The sequence below is a fragment of the Coffea eugenioides genome, chromosome 4, assembly GCF_003713205.1.
Source record: "Coffea eugenioides isolate CCC68of chromosome 4, Ceug_1.0, whole genome shotgun sequence".
Classification (NCBI taxonomy): domain Eukaryota; kingdom Viridiplantae; phylum Streptophyta; class Magnoliopsida; order Gentianales; family Rubiaceae; genus Coffea; species Coffea eugenioides.
This window is the reverse complement of record NC_040038.1, coordinates 15727303-15751560: the sequence shown is the minus strand read 5'-3', so window position 1 is coordinate 15751560 and position 24258 is coordinate 15727303. Positions and strand designations below refer to the sequence as shown.

The following is a 24258-nucleotide window of genomic DNA, read 5'->3' as shown; positions in this document are numbered from 1 at the left end:
TGTATCTATCTCGTTAGACAAAAAAAATTTCAGTCGCTAGTCTTATTCTTTGCAAAAAAATTCTGCCCGTCAGTGTTTTTGTGTCTTTCTTGTGCCGTTTCTAATTTCTGGAAATTCTGGGAATTATTTGTGTTATTCGTAGGCTATTTGTTTGTTAGTTACATCGTTTGGGTTTAAAAAAAAAAACCAAAAAGAGAAGAAGAAGAAATCTGTTCATTCTTTCGTGTTGAGTTTTAGTTGTTTCCAAATCTGTTCATGTCGTTTTTTTCTTCAGTTGCTTATCATCTAGGAAAGTATTGGTACCTTGTTCTTGAAATTCTTGAGACAAATTTGCTGGTTTCACGAAGATCTTGAAGGGATTCGGATATTCTTGAAATCTGGAAATTAGCCTTGATATTCTTGAAGTTATTTGTTGGAAATTGTGGTTTGATCTTGAATTCTTGAAATTTTCTTAGGCGTGACATTGAAACATACCTGAACTTTGAGCTCTAATTGTTGGGAACCAAGAATCACATCCTGCCAAACATTAAAATCACCAAAACAGGCCGCACCAAAGCTGCAACCAAACCTGGAAATTCGTGTGTTTGAGCCGAACCCATAGTGCATCTTTTGGCTGCATAAAAAAAAAAAAAAAAGCTGTTGCAGTAGCCAATTTGATCTTGAAAGGAACAAAATAAACTGCCCATCTTGTTCCGCAACCCAGTAAGGGGAATCGGGAAACACCAAGCAAGAAAAGGAAAAGGCAGCTTCCTAGTCTCCAAAACCCGAAAGATTTCTAAAAGCCAAAGACTTCCAAAACTGATAGGCTAACTTTTAGCTGCATCTTGTTCCCTATTTTATAGCTGCATAGTGCCTAAACTCCTGCCTATCTTTTAGCTATATCACCTGCTATATTTTAGCAAACGGCCCAAAAAAAAAAATTTCCAGCAAAGCAAAAGGACCACTTTCCTTGTCGGTTAGAGTTTTTAGTGTCGTTCTTAATTTTTTTCAGCTTTTGTGTCAATTCCTTTTCCAGTTTTTAGTTTTGAATATATTCTACCACTCCATTCTTAGTGTCCTAATTTTGTGTTCCAAGAAAATCTCTACTCTTACGAACCTCAAATTCTAGCGTGAACTTGTTTTTGGGCTACACTTGAGCACTTGAGCAGTTCTACTTTCTTCAAGGTTTGCAAGGGGTTGTGAGAAATTTTGGTGAGCTCATTAGAGTGATTGAGTGACCATACACGAGTGTGAGAGTATACACTTAAGGAGTGAAGTGGAAAAAAAAAAGAAAAAAAAGGGGAGACAAACGTTTCTTTCTCCTTTTTCCCTTTCTTTGCTACTAACCCTTGCAGGTACACTTGAGACTTCATGTCTAGTGGCAACGAAGGAGTATCTCGTCCCATGGACTTTGAACAAATGATGGAGCAAATGGAGAGACGTTTCCAAGGCATGCTAGTACCCATTCAAGATGAGTTGCTGCAACTCCGAGCGTCTGGAACACCAAAAACCTCTAAGTCTACACGAAGGCGAAGAGACGTGGAGGAATCCGATGATTCCAACAATGATGATGATGACGAGGAACCTCCCATTCGGGCAAGGCGAAGGAACCCGACTGGACCCGCTGATGTATTCAAGGGGATCAAAATGAAAATCCCTGAATTCAGAGGACGGTCCGATCCCGAGGCCTTTCTCGAATGGTTATCCAAGATCGAAATGGTCTTTTCTTGTCAAAACTACACCGAGGTGCAAAAGGTGCAATTGGCAACCATGGAATTCACTGAGTACGCGGTGGTTTGGTGGGACCAAATCAAGAAGTCTAGGAGGAGAAATGGGCTCCCTGAGCTCGTTCCATGGCCCGAGCTTCGAGCCATGATGCGCACCCGCTTTGTACCTGGACACTATACTAGGGATTTGTACCACCGACTGCAAACTCTAATCCAGGGCAACCGGAGTGTGGATGAGTACCACAAGGAGATGGAGATCCTGATGCTTAGAGCGGATGTACAAGAGGATCCCGAGGCCACCATGGTGAGATTCTTGAACGGGTTAAGACCCGATATCGCTGAACGAGTGGAACTTCAACACTATATGGAGTTGCATGAGCTTGTTGACAAGGCCGTTATGGTCGAGCAGAGGCTCAAGAGGAGGGGTACTACTCGATCGAATTTCGGCAACACCACCTACTCTACCAACCGCCCATTCCAACCACGGAATGATTCTCGGCCTTTGCCAAATGCTCCTACACCAAAGCCGAGATTCGAGGGAGGTAAGGTAGGCAACTCTAATGTTGGTAAACCACCCCCTTCTGCCCCAAAATTTGAGGAGCCTTGGGCACAAACTAGAGATCATGATACTCGATGTTTCAAATGCCAAGGTAGAGGCCATATTGCTAGTCAATGTCCCAACCAAAGGACTATGATTATGATGCAAAATGGTGAGATCGTGAGTGAGGACGAAGCCGAGTACGAAGGCATGCCACCCCTTGAAGGAGGTAGTGATGGGGAGTCACCGAATGAAGAAGAATTTAGTGCACCCGAGGGTCACTTTGGGACCGCCTTGGTTGCAAGGAGAGCTTTAACTGCACGTGTTAAGGAGGACGAGCTTCAACGGGAGAACATCTTCTACACTAGGTGCTTCGTCAATCAAGCACTTTGTAGTGTGATTATTGATAGTGGGAGCTGCACAAATGTAGCTAGTTCACTCATGGTGGACAACTTGAAACTGCCTACAAGGGATCACCCGCGACCTTACAAACTCCAATGGCTCAACAATTCTGGGGAGGTTCGAGTAACCAAACAGGTTCTTATATCCTTCCAAATTCATAAATACTCTGATGAAGTATTATGTGATGTTGTACCTATGCAGGCTAGTCACATTATACTAGGTAGGCCGTGGCAGTTTGACAGGCAGGTAACTTTTGATGGTGTGACTAATAAGTATAGCTTCTTGTACAATAGTAAGAAAGTCACACTAGCTCCCCTTTCCCCCAAACAAGTGCATGAGGACCAATTGAAATTGCAACAAGAGTTTGAGAAGTATAGTGCAAAAAGAAAAGAAAATGAGAGAGCCGAGGCAAAAAAAGAGAGGAAAAAGGCTATAGATAGCTCGGCAAGTGAGATAAAATCTGAGGGAAAACAAATGCTCCTGATAAAAGCCAAGAAAGTGAGGAAGTTAATGAGAGGTGAGCAACCACTTCTTATGCTTGTTAGCAAAGAAGTAGCTCTGAATGTGCATGAACTTGATATTGACATACCTCTCGAGGTTAAGTCTCTTTTACAGAAATATGCTGATGTCTTCCCCGAGGATGTGCCAAGTGGATTGCCGCCACTTAGAGGCATTGAGCATCAAATTGATTTCATCTCTGGGGCTTCATTGCCAAATCGACCAGCTTACAAGAGCAACCCGGAGGAGACTAAGGAGTTGCAAAGGCAAGTGGACGAGTTGCTTGGCAAAGGATGGGCACGTGAGAGTTTAAGCCCGTGTGCTGTTCCAGTCATTCTGGTGCCCAAGAAAGATGGTACGTGGAGGATGTGCACCGATTGTAGAGCCGTCAATGCCATTACGGTAAAGTATCGCTACCCTATACCTCGCTTAGATGATATGCTTGATGAGTTACATGGATGAGTTGCATGGGGCTGTGTTCTTTACCAAGATTGATCTCAAAAGTGGGTACCATCAAATTAGGATTAAGGAGGGGGATGAATGGAAAACTGCCTTCAAGGCTAAGTATGGATTGTATGAGTGGTTAGTGATGCCTTTTGGGTTAACTAATGCACCTAGTACCTTCATGCGGTTAATGAATCATGTTCTACGTCCATTCTTAGGAAAATTTGTGGTAGTTTATTTTGACGATATCCTAATTTATAGTAAATCTTATGATGAACACCTCGAGCATATTAGGGCTGTTATGGATGTACTTCGATGAGAGCAGCTCTATGCCAATCTCAAGAAGTGTAATTTTTGCATGATACCAGCTGATACGAATCTCGTTGGTGAGGAGATACGCGACCCAAGATCGCTTGTTGGATTTGATGTCGGATGCAAGAAACGGTGGCAACGGAAACCCTACGACCCCTCTAATCCCCGTGACTATGAACTTGTTGATACTATCTCAACCCGTAATCAAACGAATTAGTGAACCTCAGGCAAGAGTAGAAGGCGCCACAATTCAAGTGCGATTCTTGAATTGATAAGCCGAACAAGAACACTAGAGTATAACTCTAAGTTGTTCAAGGTTTGCTCGAAAGCTATGGAGAAAACTCTCTCAATATTTTTTTCATCCAAGTGTATCCTTTGTGGAAGTAATGGGGTGCCTTATATAGGCTACAAGTAAACCCTAAATTGGGAAGAAAAAAAGGAACTAAAGGTGTGCTATGAGTCGGGCCTCATGTGGGCTTTCCCTCCAAGGTAGCTCACCTTAGCAAATAATGATGACTAAAAGGCAATCTTACCCTTGGCATTTCTATGTGCAACATGCACTTAGCCAATTATTCAATCTAATCAACTAATGTGGAATTAAATGACTAATACTCAGGTGTAGCTTCAATGCTCAATACCGGACTGCGATCACCTTCACTTGAGTATATGAATCCTTCAAAGGACTTGTGTATGGCCTGAATAAGTACACTGAGTTGCTCACGAAGTCTCTTTGCTCGAGCTCTAGTAATGGATCCACTTGGGGCTTGCACGCGATCCTCACCCCCTTGATCACTCGAGCCATTGTAGACGTGATCACGTACTATGATGCTATCACAATGCTAATGCTGGCTTTTGTTTTCTCCAAATAAACAAAAATTTCATCCTAAATTAGAAATTCCTTCGCATACGTGCCTATACAACCCAACTCTGGACAAAATACGCGGACAGCAAGAAAAGCAATCTAGCAACTAAACCAACCAGATGAATTAGGGCTGACCCATATCCCGTAAGGGACGTGCGTGAAGCGACATTTAACAAAGAGCGACAACTAACCTTGTTCTCAATTGGGCAACCAATTGTTTCGGATATGCATTGAATTTGCTCTTTATCAAGCAGGAACGATGGGTTATCTTGTTCGAAAATGGCCTATTAGACCCTGGTATTGAGCTTGGTAGTCGCAAGTTTCAAACCCTAGATCCAAAATTGATTTGTGCCTCCTCTATCGGCTTTTGCGGCTATTAATTGACGTCAGCTGGTTGTGGATAACAGGCACCGTCGTTATCATCGAAAAAGGGATGCTCGAAGGGGTATCTAACTCGCAGTGATGGCTAGAGAAGTTGGCAGAACAAGCTGTGAAAGTAGTCACCAGCATTCACTGGTCGATGGACTTTTCTTCTTTCCTTCAGTGCTCTTGATAACAATGGCTAGATTTTAGGAAAAAAGTTTCATGTGTCTGAAAAGAGGCAATTATGCAGTTGGGTGAAAATTAGACAAACAAGGTGGATCTCAAGCACGTGAACCCTTACTCCAACAAGTTTTGACAGAGTAGGTAGGTATCTTAAAATATATACTTCTTAAACCAAGTGCAAAAAACTGACGTACCCAAACAAAGTTTTGAAAATAAATTTCCCAGACTAAATTAAGCAAAACAAATTTTGCAGTCCAAACAGATCCACTGATTAAAGATTCACACGGAAGATAAACTCATTTCTTTTTTGTTTTTAGATGCATAAATAGGAAGAATCAAATATTTGAACTACTTGAATCGATTTTTGTCCTTATAACTAGTCAGTCATGAATCAACTTTTGAGAGTGTTCTGACACAAAAATTGCTAGTTTAAAAATAGGATTATTGGAGGCATTGAAAATATATCTCTTACTTTATTTGTTTCCAATCACACACTCCATCTCTAAAATCAAAGACCTATTTATTCATTTTTCGTATCTTCGAAATGAAACCAAAAAGTTCCAAAAATAAGCTATAACAAGAAGAAAAAGATTTAGCCAAAGAAGAAGAGATTTAGATTTAAGAGCAACATTGAAAACAACATACTCAAACTCATAAACTCTTTCTAGATATCAATTAACTTATTTGAAGGAAATTTGCCTTTTTATTTTATCAAAAAATGCATTCATAGTAAGATTGAACTACTGTTAAGATATTATTACTAATACAAAATTATTTCAAGACTAAAACAATGAAAGCAAAAACAATCATACAAGATTGAAGGATTCTTCTAACTTTTGAGTTAGACATGCTATTCAAAATCGTCTAACCATTTTTGTCATTATATTCTTTTAGTATAAGGTATAGATATAGAAATATGGATATGAGGACCATTGATAAAGATATCTATACTAAACTAGATCAAATGCTTTAATAAAAGTAATATAAAATTGTAAAGGCAACTTGAGGCTAGGGAAAGTCTACTTATGTTAGATTAGTGTAATTCTTAAATGATTTGTTATATTATTTTTCAGAATATGGTGTATATTTCGCTAGTTTGGTGTACATGAATAAAAGTCAAAATTACGAGGGCAGTTGCCCTTTTTTGTAACTAATTCTTATAGTATCAAGTGTTAATATATATAAGTACCGTTTCTATTTGTTGAAAAAAAAAGAATAAAAGTCAAAATTACACCAAGGTTCTATGAGTTTACATCAAATCTGAGAAGCGTTACACCAACAAGATAGAAACGAGTAAAATCCAACTGTCTCTAAAATTAGCCAACTAACAAATGCAATGCATTGTTGATAAAGAATAATATAAATGTGTGGATTTTTTCATATTATAATGATCTAGTCAACAGATGTAACGAAACAAGAAACAAAGAGAAGTTAATGACTAATGAATCTTTAGGCAATGTTTTTCAAAATGAAAATAAGAGTCCAACGTACCAGTATCAAACATCATTTTCCTTTATTATGCTTATCTAGTTTCTAAATTACTTCTCTTAGACATTTCCTCAAACAACTTGTAGGCATCTTGTATACTTTATAGTGCAGGCAAAAAGTCATAGTTTTTAGAATCCAACATGTTACTAGTTTACCAACTAAAAAAAATTACTAACTAAATAAACATGAAATTTCAAGAAAAGAATATAACAAGAAGAATAGATAGCGAAGAAAAGGGGCTGTGCCTATTCTGAGGACTTGAAAATTTGCTTCTATTTTCTTATAATCCTCTTTTATTTTGAATAAATTAATTTATAATTCCTTTACTACTAATTTTACTCCCTCAATAGTTGTAATATATAACAGAATCGAGAGTTTTACTTTTACTTTTATAGTTAAAGTAAGTTAGGATTTTTGTGCATTTTGGTAGTGTGATCGCTTGGTGAGGTATGTGTACTAAATTTGATGGATAAGAGCGAGTATTAGGTAAAAGAAAGTGTGTGATTAGAAGTGCTAATAATAAGTTAGTGAATCATAAATTAAAACAAAAGAACAAGAGAGTTAAGGAAAATAGGCTTGAACCGATGTGTGTCTTTTGTTACCGGTTGAGTACACCACTTGACCAATACTTTTTTACCCGAATCTCCTTGTTTTTATTTCAATTAATCCTCCCTAAATTAACCCTAAAGTCAGCCGAAATTGTTGACTAAGAAAAGGAAAGAAAAGAAAAAAAAGTGGAGAAATGTTGGCTTGACAAGTGTCAATGATCCAAGGTAAGTTTGACTAAGAATTTTCTTTCCTTCTTATCTTTCCTTTTGGCCAATTTTTCTTCCATTTCTTCATGTCTTGGTGGAACCATTAGGAGAGAAAAGAGAGGAGAAAAAACTTCCATTTCATCTTGATTTTGCCTTGTTAAGTTGGAATCACAAAAACTAAACGGAACAAACTCGCACTAAGGAAGCAAGAAAACTTGTAGCGGAGAGTTTTTTGAGGGGAAGCCTTGGTTTCTTCATTTTCTTCAAGGGGTGAAGGTATAAGATGAACAATTTCCTTTCTCTTTCTTATTCTTGCAAAATATAGTGAAGCTGACTTGAAACTTGGTATTTTATGGATGATAATCTAGATTTGGTGAAGATTAGTGAAAAATCAGCCTGGGGTTTATGATTTTCAGCTTTGATTTATGTTGTTTATCCATGATATGTTGGCATTGAGCTTGGTTGTGGACTTGTGAGGTGATTGGAAGCTTTATTGTGACTTTTAACTTCTAAATAGGAATTTTCAGCTTTCTTAGCGAATTTTCAGCTTTCTTAGCGAATTTTCAGCTTTGATATTGTGATGATATATGCTAAAAATGAGCTCCAATTAGATGGTTTTATGGCCCAGATTAAGAGCTGCTTTTATCTTATTACTTTTGGTGTAATTTGGGGCTGATTTGAGAAGAAAATGAAGCCTTGAAAATGGCTGGAAAATTTGGTAAACACAAAAGAAATACTGGCCATTTTTCCCTCTCGTAGGATAAGTGAGTGAAAGCGGAAATAGGGATGTGACTTGTGCTTGATTTGGGACTTAGTTATGTAGGGACGTTTAAGTTGACCTTGTGAGTGACTCATAAGCTAAAAGTTTGCTCAAAAGTGTATATTTTTCAAAGACAAAGTAGCAACCAATTTAAACAAGATTTTCTCGTTACTTATACCAAGTTGCGAACTTAAAAGTTTTAATCGCTTCTTTTTCAAAACCAAAAGAGTGAGCATGAATTTTCTAGGGTTTAATAATTAAAATGAGTACTACTTAAATGAGTTCTATTTACTTGGTTTTTTTTAAGTAAAACTTCTATATTTTGAAACCCTAAATGATTTCAAGATGTAAACGATATTTTATCGCAAATTTGGACTCTAGCCAGGGGGTTGAACCTAAACTTGGTTTTGGAAAGCAGTAAATCCTTGGTGAGTGCTTCCAAGTGCATGATTGAACTTGATACTTGACTGAAATGTTTTACTAATGCGATTGGATAATATTTGATTTGTTTGGTCGGACAAGAGTGTACTTTATCGCACTTATCCTAATGTGACTTATTCCTGTGCACTGGTTACAATTGGCTTGATATGTATATATATATGTGTGTGTGTGTGTGTGTGTGTGTGTGTGTATGACTTGGATACTATTTGGAATTCCAAAAATCCTGTGGCTAGTTAATCGAGTCGAGCCGGCAAGAGGTTGGTTGATAAGATAACGAACCCTGGGTCTACTGGTTTGTTGAGTGGAGTGTTATCTCCTCGACTAATTGGTATGCTCGAGTATTACCACCACTGTTTATATTAGAGTTCGGTCCTGGTAGGGGGATTGAATGGTGGATGGAGATTGGAGTTAAGTGGTGAACTACCGAAATGGTTACTCTACTTGAAAGTTGACGGAGTGTCAACTACTGCTTGGTGAAGCTATGGTCGAGTTAATTCGCAAGAGCTACTGTATCCTTTCACTTGGAAATGTTGGATATCTAATGATTTGCTATTCGAAGTGTTATTGCTCATTTTTATGAACTCTTATACTCGCTACTTTGATATTTCAAGTTTTATACCGTGGTCAACTTGCTACTTGATTTTTGCATGATGTTTGGAACCTCACTAAGTTTTGGCTCACCCTATTAGTTTTGTTTTCCTTACAAGGGATATGAGCGAGGGCGTGAAACTGGTACAGGCTAGCATTGTCTAGTTTTTGAATTTTTGCGATTATACTCGCGCTAGTGCTCGACTAGGGTTGAAAATTATCTGGAACTTAAATCTTTTGTTGTATTTGGGAATGTATGAATAATTGAGATGGACTTGAGCATAAATGTACATTCTAAGTTTGGAACTGTTGTTTCATTTCCTTTCGAAGTTATAACTTGTTTTCTTGAAGTGAGTGAGTGAGTCCAGACGAGAGTTGGGCAGGCGGGCCACTAAACCCTGGAGTACGCCCTAGGGAGAGGTGGGGTTGTCACACCTATTGGGTTCAAAAACATTTCAATAAAGCAACCTTTTGTCTACCAAAAGGGATAACAAATTAGAAACCTAATTAAATTATGCACTCCACTTATAATATCCAGAATAAAATCATAGTCCAGCACAATTTGATTGTTGTTCATTGTTTACCTTTGATTATAGATCTTCTGATGTAATTAAAAAATTTGGTGAATTTAGTGTTAATCTTGGTTTGAAGAGAAAAGATGAAAAAAAGGGTCTCTTAAGTATATTGTTTTCTTACTAAAATTATAGTTGATTCAACCATTGAAAGAGAAAAACAATTAGTCAAGTTATGGAAGATGTTTGGAATAGCCTCATTAAAAGAAAAATTTTTGGAATGTTTGGAAACAAGAAAAGTAACGAAGGGGAGTTCGTCTTTGCGTTGGTAGTGGTATTTTGTTAGTATTGTCAATGTATTTTAATATTGGTTTAATGATTTAATCTTATAGGCCGTAGGGTATACAACTTGTGCGAAAAGGAACTTGTGAGGCCGTTCACATGTATGACTATCTCTTCATCCGCAAACAATCTGGATATGGAAGTAAAAAATATATTAGCTTTATAGAAGACATAGTGAACCCCACTTGTGACGACCCCACCTCCCCCAGGGCGTACTCTAAGGTTTAGTGAATTGCCTGTCCAACTCGCATCAGGACTCGCTCACTAACATTTCCAAATGAATAACACAAAAATCCTTCAATATAACATTTACATGTTACAAATCGTCCAAATATACAAACCAAAGTACAAGCCCAAAAGAAAAGAATCTAAACAACTAGTACCATAATATAGTGCTGACCAAAAATAAACTTAATATCTCCTATTACCAACTATTACTATTGTTGTATCTCTCATCCCTGCACCCTGTTAAGGAAAATAAATAATGGAATGAGATAAAAGCTCATAGAGGTTCCAAGAAAAACATGCAGTTAAAATGATAAGATAACAATCACATATATCAAAATCTTAAAGCGAAGAAAGTAAACAACTACACAGAGTCCTTAATTGTTCATATATTCAAATAAACAATTTATCATAGTAAAAAAAGGATACGGATACTGATACGGTGGCTCCCGCCAGGTTCTAGACAGAGCACTTGGGATTCAAACGTTGATAAAACTGATACAGTGGCTCCTGCTAGATTCTAGGTAGAGCACCTAGGATTCAAATATTGATACAACTGATATTGAGGCTCCTGCCAGATTACGGGCGAGACACTTAGTCTCGTTCAGTATTTCACTTGCAGCCAATTTAGCAATAGCATTTTTCGAGTCTGTCGACAATCCATCAATGTTTGAAATTCAGCAATAAATAACCCATCCACCGATCAACCCCCTACCGGGCCCGAAATCCAAAGATAATAGATAGGTAATACTCCAGTATACTGGTTCTAAAGGACTCATCCCGTGGAATAAACAATAAACACTATCCATGGTTTGTCAATCTTCTCGACCAAGACTTTACTGGCTTGATTTGACTAACTAATCGATGGGGTTTAGAATCCCAAGAACAAGTATAGTCGATGAGATAGTATCTCCAACCGACTTTCAAGTCATACACATGTATATCAATTCACTTACAAACAGTTCACTTGTAAACATGAAAATAAGAGTTTAGTCAAGTAAGGTCGAGTGCGATAAAGTATACACTCGCCTATTTAATATCAAGTTAAGCAAGCTTAACAGGTCGAGTGCGATAAAGTACACACTCGTTTTTGCAATAACAAGTCAAGATATCTACCAATTTCAGGCAACAAGTCATATTTCGATCAACAAGTCACATGAAATATCAATCAAGTAAATCACATGGTCCTAACATGCAGTTAAAACACTCACCAATTAATCACAATCTTTTCACTTTATACCCTGATTCTTCCTCTTGGACACTCTCAAGTCCTGTGGTCATATAATACATCAAGAGTCGGGCAATTGAAAGCCAATATAGATAAGAAAATTAGAGGTTCAAATCTTCATTTAGAAAACACATCAATTAGCAGGTTTTACCCCAATGTAGCTTCCAAAGTTGCATAGGTTTCTTGTTTAAATCAAGGGAAAAATCCACATGGATGCTAGGTCAATGTCTCAAGCAACATATAGAGAAAACGGATGTCGATCATAAGCAAAAATTTTGAGGAAAATGAGACAAGACTCTCAGTGTTTACAACTGGAACTTGCGAGTAATCAAACGTTATCAAACATTTTGGAGCAAATTGTTTTCTTCCTCTTAAATCTCTTTGGTTTAGCTCAAATCAAATAGATAGGCCAAGATCAAAGTCTTGTCAAGTGTTTTGAACCACAATATGTCAAAACTCTCATAAGCAAGTAACAAGTACTGGTAGGCAAGAATCCACCTATAAACTGTCACCTACCCAAAACTCTAAAGAATAAGATTTTTGCTTCATCAAAACTCTTTGTTAAAAGCTCAAAATCAACATACATATGAAGAGTAAGGTTATAACAAGTGTCTTGGACAAAAGTAACAAGATTATGTGCAAGAGTAAGTCAAATTAGCTCTCCCACTCTCAAATGACCAATCAAGTAAAATGTGGAGCAACTTGTCTCCAAGTTTCAAGTTAACCTCCAACTTCCACCCTATTCCCATGGTAAACACACTAGCAATCAAACTAACATATCATGAAGTGTATGGTGCATATGCTAGGCGAGGAATTCCATCAAACTTTCACATATATAAAGTTCAAAACTAACTAACTAGATTATGCACCAAAGCTGGAATTTTTGCAACATAACTTGAAAAACGTAAAATCCCTCATACAAGTCCTTCCCTCGCTCACCCGGTTAACCAAGCAAACTTAGCAACACTTAACCCCTAATTCCTCTATCTAAACTTTCAAGTTTTAACTTTATCTGCATGGCAAAAACATAATAAATCATAGTTAGCATAGCATGCGTCATATGGAATATATTCTTGGCAAGAAAAATTATCAAAATCACACATATATAACTTGCAACTAGGCTATGCACTTCATATACCAAAGCTGAAAACTTCCCATAGAACTAGAAAACAACATGAAACCTTCCATAGAAATCATTCCTTCTCATCCTAGACCACCATACATCAAGGAAACTCAAAACCTAGCAAGAAAACCTAGTAGATCATCAAGTAAATCTAGTAGATCATAAAACATCAAGAAAACCTATTAGTTCCTCAAGTACATCTGGTAGATCATCATGTAAACATCAAGAAAGATAGGTTCCTAACAAAATTTACCTCTTTACCTCCAAACTCAAGGATGGCAAGCAAATCAAGAAAGATGCAAGGCTTTCTTCCTCCAAAAACCTCACCAAGAGCTTCCATCCAAACTTGATTCAAAGTTCTACGAAGTAGATTGGGGCTTTTCTTTTGTTTTCTCACCAAATAAGCAAGAATCAAGGCTTGAAATTGAGTTGGTTTTCTCTCCTTTTCCTCTCTCAAATTTCGGCCAAGAAGAAAGAAAAACAATGAGCTTTGTGTGATATAAAAGGTTGATTTGGATAAGGATGAACTCTTAGTCTTGGTCAAGGTTTCATGCATAAGCCACAAGCGGTGCAAAAAGATGAATGTCTATCTGTGACAGCCCCACCTTACCCTAAGGCGAACCAAAGGGTTTGGCGGACCGCCTACCCAACTCTCGCTGGGACTACAGATCCGGAACAAACATAAACCCTACCAAACGCTCAAAAGAACGTCGAGAAGAAAGCATTCACCGTCCGAAAATCAAAACAAGCATAACGACTTTCTATAACCCTAGAACAGAACATTTCCAAACCAAAATAACTCATGAACATGGTTAAACACTTTTATATACACATGGTTAAACACTAAAAGTAGTCAATAATCAATTTTAGGTATTGGAGCAGGGACTCTAGATGTGCAATGGGTTACTTGATTTACCCTGTTTTTGAAAAGTTTGCTTAATCCGGTATACCCGAATTTATTATCTGACTAAATTCACTAACTAGTAGACAGTGGCAAGTAGGGTCGTCTCCTCAGGGATTGGAGAGAAATTTATTTCCTTTTGAGTCAAGACAAATGGGGATTTTCAAGATTAAATGCTAACTAAATAAATTAAATATAGAAAATAATTAATTAAAAGAAATAATTGTGAGAACTCTAACCAAGGGTACACTTCAGAAATGGTTCATGCACTGATCATCGATTCACAGATAATTCAAACATTTATTAATAGATTGGTTATAGTTGTCATGCACGCGATAAACAACCAACCTTTCCTTAATTTCTCGATAGTTAAGGTACGATCGTTAACTATTTTTCTAACCCGAAAATAACCTAGGTACGACCATAGAATTTAATTTCTAGATTGCATTAATAATTAGAAAGACCCACTCCTAACTAACAAACACGTTACGAGGGTTTGTTTAAGTTAGATCGTATGTTTCCTGACAGAAACCCAATTACGCCAGTTGCTACTGAGATGGAAGTAATCGAACAATTACGGATTCAATTACCCTAATTAGCAAAATAGACTACATGAACAATCAATTATTGTGCACTGATCAATCATACACAAAAGTTATAATAATTAAAAGCAGAAAACATATAAATACTAATAAATGAAGGAAACTATTAAAAATGGTTTAGATCTCACAGTGATTGCTGAACCAAATCATTAGTTGCCCCCTTGACTAGAAATAAGAAGTTAGTTCTCCATCAATGGAGAATAATCCATGCAAAAATTCAGAAATATTAGTTGACGGCATTCTTCTCCAAATTCGATGGAATAAGAATTATTCCTGGAACTACCAAGCCAAAGGGATAATTAAATGTTCCCTACTATGGCTTTTGCGGCGCACATGATAGATACCTAATAGGAGAAGAAAACTACTAAGACCCCAAAACAAGTCTTCTCAATCTAAACAACGACTAGTCTCTCATCTTGTCGGTTTTTCCACCAAATAAGGAAAACAAAGAGATAAGGCAACTACTGAAGTTTCCTTCTTTCTTGTTTCCTAATGCTAGTAAACTACTAGTCACCAAAGGAAAGGCGTTGGTTTAGCACATATTGGAGCCGGATTTGCAAGGATGCTCAAGGCTCCCCACGTGCACGGAATTTTCTCAAGAACGTCATCCTTTTTAGTACTTTTCTGCTGTAGACACCAAAATTTCATCATTTTTATTCATATTTTGGTTTATTTTATTTATTTTTAATTTATTTTGTTTCATTTTATATTTCTTGAGGAAAATCATTTTAGAAAATCGGGAAAAGAAAATTTGGAAGAAAGAAAGAAAAACAAAGAGAAAAAGAAAAGAAAAATCGACTCAGTAAAAAAAAAAAAGAGGAAAAAAAAAGAAAAAATATTCCGCGCCATTTTCTTCTTCATTCGTGCGGAAGCCAGGAGAAAGCTCAAAACTGCAGCGGTCATTTGCCCATTTTTAATCCTTTTGCATTTTTTCTTTTTCCAGTACAAGCCACCTCACCCCAGCAAAGATGATTCCAGAAGAAAGAATGATCTAAGGGCTGCAAAATCTTTAGTAAAAATTGAACTATCATCCCAACCTTAGGTATGAGGGTTTGGGAGATTCTGCTCCATATAAAAGGAAGATACGGGAGAGGAGAATAGAGGTGACGGCGGGGGAGTGAAAAAAAAAAAGGACCGACGGCTAAGAGAGGAGAAGTAAGAGGAGTTGGCGGCTGGGCTAAGGAGGAAAAAGAAAAGGTTGAGGGGTAGAGAGCATAGAGAATCTGGTGGCGGCTAAGGTTAGGGAGTTATCGTGAGAGGGTGAAACAACAGAGAGACTGAGAGAGAGGGTTGCTGGTAAGAAACTAGAAGCCAAAAAGGCTGGGAAAAACTGAAAGAAAAGGGAGAGGAAGAGAGTTCAGGTTGAGAAGGTTTCGGCTGGGCAGTAGAAAGGCTACGGGACAGAAGTAGAGGACCAGAAACCAAGGAACCAGGGAGGGAAAGGAGTTTCAGCCACTACGGGGAGTAAGGAAGAAGGAACGTGAACCAAACAAAGCGCAGCCTCCAATCTCAGGCCAAGAAAGATAACCTCCGTTTCAGCTTCCAGGTATCTGATAGCCATCGTTCTTCTCCTCCTGTGTTTTGAAATTGTAAATACCGATTTCAACATCTTCTTCTTTGCTTCTGAAAATGTTGATAAAGATCCAAACTTTGAGCCTCTGTTTGTTTTTTATAGTGATACTAAGCTTGTTAGTAGCCATGATAAGTTAGAACTAGATCTGCTAAGGTGAAGCCTGGTTTCATGTCTTTTGTTGGGTCCCTGTTGAGCCGATATGCATCAATATTGTGTCTGATTTGGTTGAAACTAAAGGCTCATGGTTGCTGTTATCTTGTCGTTTCTCCTGCTTCCTGTCTATTCTTTATCCAATGATCTGTTCCTTTTCTTGCAAAATTTGGTAGCTTAGTGGTGTCTCTTTTCGGTTGCTATGCTGGGATTTGAGGATTATGTGAGACAAAAATAATGGGTTTGGTTTGAGATGCAAAGTTCACAGCAGAAACTCTGCCGCAGTTTTGTCTATTCGACCAGACCGCATTTTTCTTCTTTTGTTTGCTGTTGTTTTTTGAACTACCATGGCTATTGCTATTTAGGAAATGTCCAGTCTTGTGTTACTTTGCATGAATACCTCTGAACTGGGTAAGGAAGAAATGAAACTGTTTGTTGCAGAAATTTTTTTGTTTTTTGCCGAAGATCTGCATGTTCGAATGTCGAATTTCTATGGGTCTGATATTTGAAATCATAGCTTCGCTGTTTGGTTGAGAAGCTGGACGTGTTTGGATGAAAAATTACATCTGATGAACACCACAAGTGTAGCTAATCGTAGCTGAAAATTGCGAAATTTGGGTACTTGATGCTTGCATGATCTTTTGTATGAATTTCTGATGTTTAAACATAAGGATCTTATGTTGGAAAGTGAGATGAATGCTTAGTGACTGTGTTGTATTAGTTGATTGAGATATTGAAATATTGTTTGCTTGAGATAATGAAATGAAAAGCAAGCTACGGCTGGAATAGTGCAGAAAGCTTAAGAAGTTGCTGAAACTTTGTTGCAGAAGCATATGTTTCGTAGCTTTGCATGTTTGCATGGGAAATGTTTTTAAAATTTCATTTTTGACCCCCTAATACTTGCTTAATGCTGCTATGGCCCAAAAATCGTAAAAGTTAATCAATTTTGTCATCTTAACATGCCATTTTCTTTTTATTATGTCTTGACTTGTTTTTGGGTAGATTCTTAAGGAGTTGTAGGATGAATTTGAAGGGTCTAATAACTTTTTCAAGATTTATAGTTAATTTGATTTTTGGAATTTTGGCATTTTTGTTGTTCAATCATGGCAAATAGTTTTTTCATTTATTTTTGTGAGTTTTGTCATTTGATTGGTAGTTTTTATCTTAAGCCATTAATTTTAATTTCATTCCTTTTAGACCCCTAATATTCAATAAATTAACCCCTCGAAATTCTTTGACTTTTACAAGCAAGTCTCTACTTGTTTTAATTTCTTAAACATGGGTTGTTTGCCTCCTTTTAAGTGCCTTTGATTGATTCAATTTCACGCTTATTCCCATTTCATGTAATTATTTCTTAATTAAAGTGATGCCTTAACTCTTTTTATTATTTTGGAGGGTAAATAAGTGAATTCGTGTCATTAGGCCTCCAACTTCAGGGAGGTACACCTCATCCTTTTTTTCTCACTTTATTTGACCCTACGTGGCCTATGTGACTTTATGTGTTTAATTGCATACCTATTGAAAGTGTTTTATATTTATTATTTTATTTACTTATTTATTGGCTTTAGTTTTGTATATTTATTTTAGTTCAATTTTGATCATTTGAGAGGCATTTGAATGCCAAATTTGTAATAGTTAGGTATTTATTTATTTATTATTATTTTTTTTTTAATCCGGCTAACCTCGAACACGAGGGGGGACGCCACTCCCAAATTTATTCAAAAATAGACACAAGAGATGTTCTGTTTTGAGATGTTCGCCAGAAGGGCTAAGACAACCGTACATAAGGCATTCGCATCTTATCTAGGCGGGCTAGCCCCTGTATGTAGTCCGGGAGGGTGGAGGCCCCAAAGCTGTGATCGACACCCGTGGAACTTGCTAGATTTGCCAGGGCGTCAGCCACCCCGTTTGCCTCCCGATAGACATGAGAGAAGGTAACCTGGCGGCCCAGCGCTAAGGCTTGGATGCGTGAGATAGTCTTCCATAGCTTCCAAGGTACTCGTCCATTGTCATTCACCATAGCCATCAGAACCTGAGAGTCCATTTCAACTTGCAGAGAGTGGTAACCTGTGGAGAGCAACATAGCCTCCAGTAATGCCGAGGCCTCCGCTTCCATGTTTGTCCTTGAGCCCAAAAAATAGGAGAAACCACGGAGGACATTACCCCCCGAGTCACGAAACACACCTCCCGCACCAGATGAGCCTGGATTCCCTAGAGATGAGCCATCAACATTCAATTTTACAAACCCCTCAGGTGGTGATTCCCAAAGGACCCAGCGTGGGGCCATCCGCTTCGGTGACGTCAGTCGGAGAAACAAGCCCGAGCGGACTAGCTCCCCGTCATCCTGCGTCACTCGAGCGAAAGGCCGGACCTGGGACAAGTGATGCAGCAGCGTTTGAATATTCCAGCAAACCTGAGTTGGGGTTAAAACAACGCCCTCAAACACCGCCATGTTCCTAGCTTTCCAAAGGCCCCAACAGATTAGCGACGGCAATACCTTGCACAGCTTACCCCGTGCAGAGCCTGGAGGATGACATAGCCACCATTGCTGTAAACGGGAGATAGTGTCGGCCGTAGGCGACTGAGGAACCCACATGGCCCTGGCGAAAAAACTCCAAACCTGAGATGCTAGAACGCATTCCGAGAAGACGTGATCTTGAGACTCTCCATTCAAGCAAAACGAGCACTTTGAGGGGAGTTGGAGGCCAAACCGCTGAAGGGCATCAGGGAAAGGGAGATACCGATTGAGCAGCTTCCACATAAAGACAGCAATCTTGCAAGGAGCACTGGCACTCCATACACACTTCCTAGATCCAAGGCAAGCTCTTTTGGGCCGCAAAGCGTCCCAAGCTAAAGAAATGGTGAAATCGCCAGAAGATGTGAGGGTCCAAGCTGGTCTAGCTCTGTCGTCTAACTCAATTAAGCGGGTGGACTGCGTCACCATATCAGAAACGGACAGCATTCGTCGCCAGACTCTGGATGCTCCACAGACTACCCCATTGTCCTCACTATAACGGGATCGCATGAATAGTGCCCACAAGGAGGAAGAATGGCGGAACTGCCACCACAGTTTGCAGCTGAAAGCCCCTTGTATGCTTTTAAAAGAACGTATGCCAAGGCCATCCTCCTCCACTGGATAACATAGGTTTTTCCAGGAACGCCAATGATGTTTAGGGCCCAGCTCCGTCTGCCCCCAGAAAAAATTGGCCATAAGGCGTTCCAGCTCCTTTAGCACCCCGGATGGCGGGTCCATGACGGCTAACACGTGCGTAGGTATGGCAGAGAGCACATGCTTAATAAGTATGAGTCGCCCCCCCTGGGAGAGGATCTTTTTCTGCCAGCCCGCAAGTTTAGCAATGAATTTATCGATTAGAAATTGGAAGTATTCTTTTTTCCTACGTCCTGCATATAGGTTGCATCCCAAATAAGGAAGCGGCAGAGTTCCATGCCTGAAACCAGTCATCTGTTGAATTCGACGAATCTGGCCAGTTCCACACCGCCTCGATGCTATGAATAAACTCTTGTGATTGTTAATCCGCTGGCCTGTTGCAGTTTGGTATAAATTTAAGAACCGAACCAAATTCCCGACCGGCCTTCTATCTCCACGCGAAAAAATGATGATGTCGTCAGCAAAGGACAAGTGAGTGACCCGAACGCAACCACGTGACGTTGCATAGGGAACCACTCTGCCCCCCTCGACCTGTGCATTCAGTCCCCTACTTAGAGCCTCAGATGCCGTTAGGTATTTATTTTAATTATTTATTTCATTTCCCCCTTCTAGATTGTAGTAGGCCCCTCCCCAAATGTAATAGTTAGGGCTTGTTTGCTTCGTGTGTCTTGCATGCTTATGTGCTATATGTTGCTGCTTTCCCTAGGTTTCTGCATCTAGATAAGCATGCTTATGTGCTACGTGCTATGTGAAAATCTGTCTTGCATGTCTATTTGCTTTTAGTATTATATCTGATTATGTGGATGGAATGCACGTTACCGTGGCTAGTTCAATGCTAGTCATGGTCTTCCTCTCGAGCTCTCACAAGTCCAATGCTTGTGAGAGAGCATTAGTAAAAGGTTAGTCCAATACTAGACCCAATAGGGCCACTTCTCGCTAGTACATACTCGTATGCCTTCACTACATTTCATTCATTTTTTCCTTTTAGCATTTTTACATTTTTGCATGAACCTCTACCCTTTTCCCGCATTTGAAACACGATCTTTAGGACTTCGCATTTCATTCTAGCTATTAGGATCATCTGCTTGATTAGGTTAGAGAGTCACCCTTCTGGTAAGGGAAACAGACAAGTTTGGCTACACATAACCTTAGCACGCTTGTTTTCTTTCTAACCAAAAGGCAAATCAAAAGTCACGATTTAGGGTCTCCCCGTACCCGTCTTGCTTGCATTCCTCTAGGGCTCATGCATTTCCAAAGCACATTACACATTTTCACTTTTCACACTACCACTTTTCACATTTTCACTTCACACACTATCACTTTATACAATCTCACTCTTCAAACTATCACTTTACACTCTCTCACATTTGTACACGTGCACTTTTACATACTCATTTGCACCCTTGCATTTTACACACCCATTTGCACACTTGCACTTTGCACACTTGTACCTGGCACTCGTTTTTACACTCAAAGACATTTTTCGCACACACTCATTTTTCCTCATTATTACTCGAGCATTCATTTGCATTTTGTGGCGACCCCACTTCCCCCTAAGGCGAACTAGAGGGTTGGCGGGCCGTCTGCCTAGCTCTCGCCAGGACTCACGCAAGCAATCTAGCCCAAATCCTTCCGAAGAATAACCTAAGCTATTACAACACCGTTTCCTTCCAAATAGACTGATAACTAAATCCTCATTAACTTCAAAGATAATAGCATTTTTAAGATAGCCAATCGTCGACTCTTAAATATCTCACGCGTTACAAATCAGGCAACAAAAACATACAATCCAAATACATTAGTACAAGCCAAATAACAAATCCAGGGTTTACACTTTTCCCGCTTCAAGCGGCAATCCAACATAAAAGATACAATGTCTAACTCAAACTACATGCATAAAAGTGAAATTAGATTTCAAGTCTTGTTCAAGTGCCAGGACCTGTCAAGGAAAACAAATGAACGTGGGGTGAGCTAAAGCTCAGTGGTGCCCCAAAACATGCAATCACGTAAATCAAACAGCGAGTAACATTTTCACAAATTAAACAATTAGGAAAGCGTATAACAGCACAAGATAGGATACAGGGCTCTCAGGAGCCATTCTCCACACTTGATCAAAATTTACCGTAGTTGACCCTCCGTCAACTCTCACTACCTAAGGTCCATGTAGATCTTTTTATTTTTCTTACCTCCGGCCACCAATCATACCCCTTTACCGGGCCCGAACGCCAAACACGAGAGTGGTAATACTCGAGTATACCTTTTTATAAACTAGTCGAGAGATTCACCCAACGACGTCACAACACGTAGTTACCAGGTCAGGATAAGAGGCCCTCCCACCCTAAGGTGTGGTACATTCCCCTGCCTGGTGATTTAGTACTTGAGATAGGATAAGAGGCCCTCCCACCCGCAGGTGTGGTACATTCCCCTACTCAGTACTTAGCAAGTGCGAGCAAGATAATCACAAAAACACTTCAAGCAAGTCACCACTCGAAAGGCTAGTGTGATAAAGCACACACTGCTCACTTCGATGGATCAGAAACCATTTTCCAAATTATTACGTATCGAGTCAAGAAAGCACTTTAACCAAATAAGCATAGAACAAGCAGGGACACTCACCAAGAGTGAAATTCAAAGGTCAAGCTGGGAATCGAAGTCCACGTCCTCACTAAACCCTAGAAAATTCAAGTTTTAAAAACTATAAGTTTTACTAAACAAACCCTTGGTTTATAAATAAAAGATTATCTTGTATAAAACTAGCTTAATTCCTCGAAACAAATCAATAGCTTTCTCTTAAAATTAAAACTGGAAAAGGAATAAAATGTTTCGTGTGGTTTCTTTTTAAAGATATTTCCCTTCTAGAAGCAAACTAGAGCCAAATTAGTTTTAAACAAGGTTTCTTGCCGAACAAATTTTCTACGTCTTTTATTTGAAATTATTCAAATCTAGTGTTTTTAACAAATTTTCTCTAAAACAACTAGTCAAGGGTAATTTTACGAAAAACTTAAAGTTTAGTAGTTATTGCAATTACTCCCTAAAGGTTATAAAACTGGTTTAAGCAAAGAAAAGCATAACTAGTAGGCAAGGTTTTAAAAGTCCCAATATCTAAGTTTTAATATTAACGTACTAAACTCAATATATATAACTTAATATTAGGGCAAAATATTCCCACAAGATTTGATTTAAAGATACTTGAATTCAAAAGACTAGAACGGACTTCACGATTCCATTTCATTTGCACATTGTATTCCAAGTTGCTAATATAGCTAAAGCACAATTTAAATATAAATTTCACTAGGGCTTCATCAATCATTAGCCCTAGGTCTCAACAGATTCCAGTACAATCAAAATTCAACAAAGGAAGTCCAAGGTATCAAGACAAATTCTAAATCACAAACCATGGACCTTCCAAGTACATTTCAGCCAACCACTTGAACAAATTCACCAAAAATTAGATTCCTGCAAAAGCTACTCAAATGGCCAAGAGTTTCATCAATCATTAGCTCTTGGTATCAAACAAACATTCCTTGCCATAAACAACAGAAATCTAACTCAAGTATAAAAGATAAGTCACGGCTAACTTACATTCAAATAATTCTAGAAGTTCATACTTTCCTTTCTTGCTTTGATAGTCAAGAAAAATTCTAGCAAATGTCAATTCAAGATGTCTATTAAATCTCCATCTCTTACTTGCTAAGTACACTAAACTCTTATCATGCAAAAGAAAATTAACCAACCACGAACTACTCTTAACGTCCGATACGAGAGTCTCAGCTAAAAATTCGAGAGAAACTAGTTAAATGTTCAACCCAAAACAAGAAGAAAAACCACAGCCAACTTGACTCCCAAATAATTCTAAAATTCAGATTTTTCTTCAATTTTTACTTAACAACATACAAAAGGTGATTAGCAAGCTACAAGTAAATCTTAAACATTCCGTATGAAAATCTTAGTTGAAATTCAAAGGAAAACTAATTAAAGGCTCAACCTCTTCTTTCGGCCGCAATTCAGCTTTCTTTTCTTTCTCTTTTTTTTTTATTAAACACGACTCATCTCAGCTTCATGCATGATCAAAATAATTAACTATCAATCAGCTTTGATCTAATCCAAGTGCGGACATCATAAAAAAAATTCATCCAACCAGAAATTTCATTCCAACCCACTCGATTGACATGCATGCATCCAGATTTTGTTTTCCTTCAAATTTCTGGTTTACACACTGCTAATAAATCTCATGCAGGGCTTAATCATCCAGTATTTAGTTAGCTAAACACGCAACCAGTGAGAATCAAACACTTTCTGTTGACCTTGGTCGATCAATCCTTGGTTTTGATGATTAACAAACTAAAATGTAGATTTGGGCTAATGTTTTTATGTGAGCAATTTGTTAGAACAGATTCTTGTGGCACAAAAGAAGAAGCAAAAACAGGGCACTCATGTGGGACGTCCGAAAGGAAGCTATCGGACGTCCGAAAGGATGAAGAACATCAAGAAGGAAACTCTGTCGGACGCTCGTGAGGAAGCATCGGACGTCCGGAAGGATCGGACGCACGCATCGGACGCACATCGATCGCATCGGACGTCCGAGAAATTTCGCAAAGATTTGATGACTCTCTGACGACGTTCGGACGCATGGTTCGGACGTCCGACAGGTGGTTTGGACGCAGGGTTCGGACGTTCGACAGGTGGTTCGGACGTCCGACAGGCCAACGGCTAGTTTTGACAGCATTTAATATTTGACCGTTGGAGAGCCTTTTGGAGCCATTTCTCACCTTCTATAAACACCCCAAAGCACAAGAAGACACCAGACTTTTGCCAACACAAAATACAAGCTTACAAGTGAGATTTTTGAGTAGAAAGATTCTTTGTTGGTTGTATAAGGGGTTGGGGAAGTTGGGTTGTGAGGTTGCTCAAGTGAAGGTTATTCTCTAGGAGGAGTAAAACCTTGGTGAAGGTGAACCTATCACTTGAAGTGGTAAAACCTTGGTGAAGGTTGCCTCATTTGTATAAAATAGTTCTTAATTGGGTGAGTGATCTTTCAAGTGTAGGCTGTTGAGGGTTAACTAGAATTGTTGTAAAACTCCTTGGCTCAACCA

The 24258-nt window shown here is 38.7% G+C and overlaps 1 protein-coding gene across 1 annotated transcript; it reads left to right on the top strand.

The window, feature by feature from the left end:
* Nucleotides 1-1383: 1383 nt before the first annotated feature.
* Nucleotides 1384-3606, top strand: LOC113769129. The gene is made up of 3 exons (XM_027313604.1): nt 1384-2763; nt 2848-2918; nt 3192-3606. The coding sequence occupies exons 1-3, from the start codon at nt 1384-1386 to the stop codon at nt 3604-3606; spliced, it is 1866 nt and encodes a 621-aa protein (XP_027169405.1).
* Nucleotides 3607-24258: the final 20652 nt, after the last annotated feature.

Excerpts from the sequence above, each read along its gene's own strand:
- LOC113769129 (XM_027313604.1), top strand. The coding sequence starts at position 1,384 with ATGGACTTTGAACAAATGATGGAGCAAATGGAGAGACGTTTCCAAGGC. Across the intron at positions 2,764-2,847 it reads GGCTCAACAATTCTGGGGAG|GCTAGTCACATTATACTAGG; the intron begins GTTCGAGTAACC and ends GTACCTATGCAG. Across the intron at positions 2,919-3,191 it reads TTTGATGGTGTGACTAATAA|CAAAGAAGTAGCTCTGAATG; the intron begins GTATAGCTTCTT and ends TATGCTTGTTAG.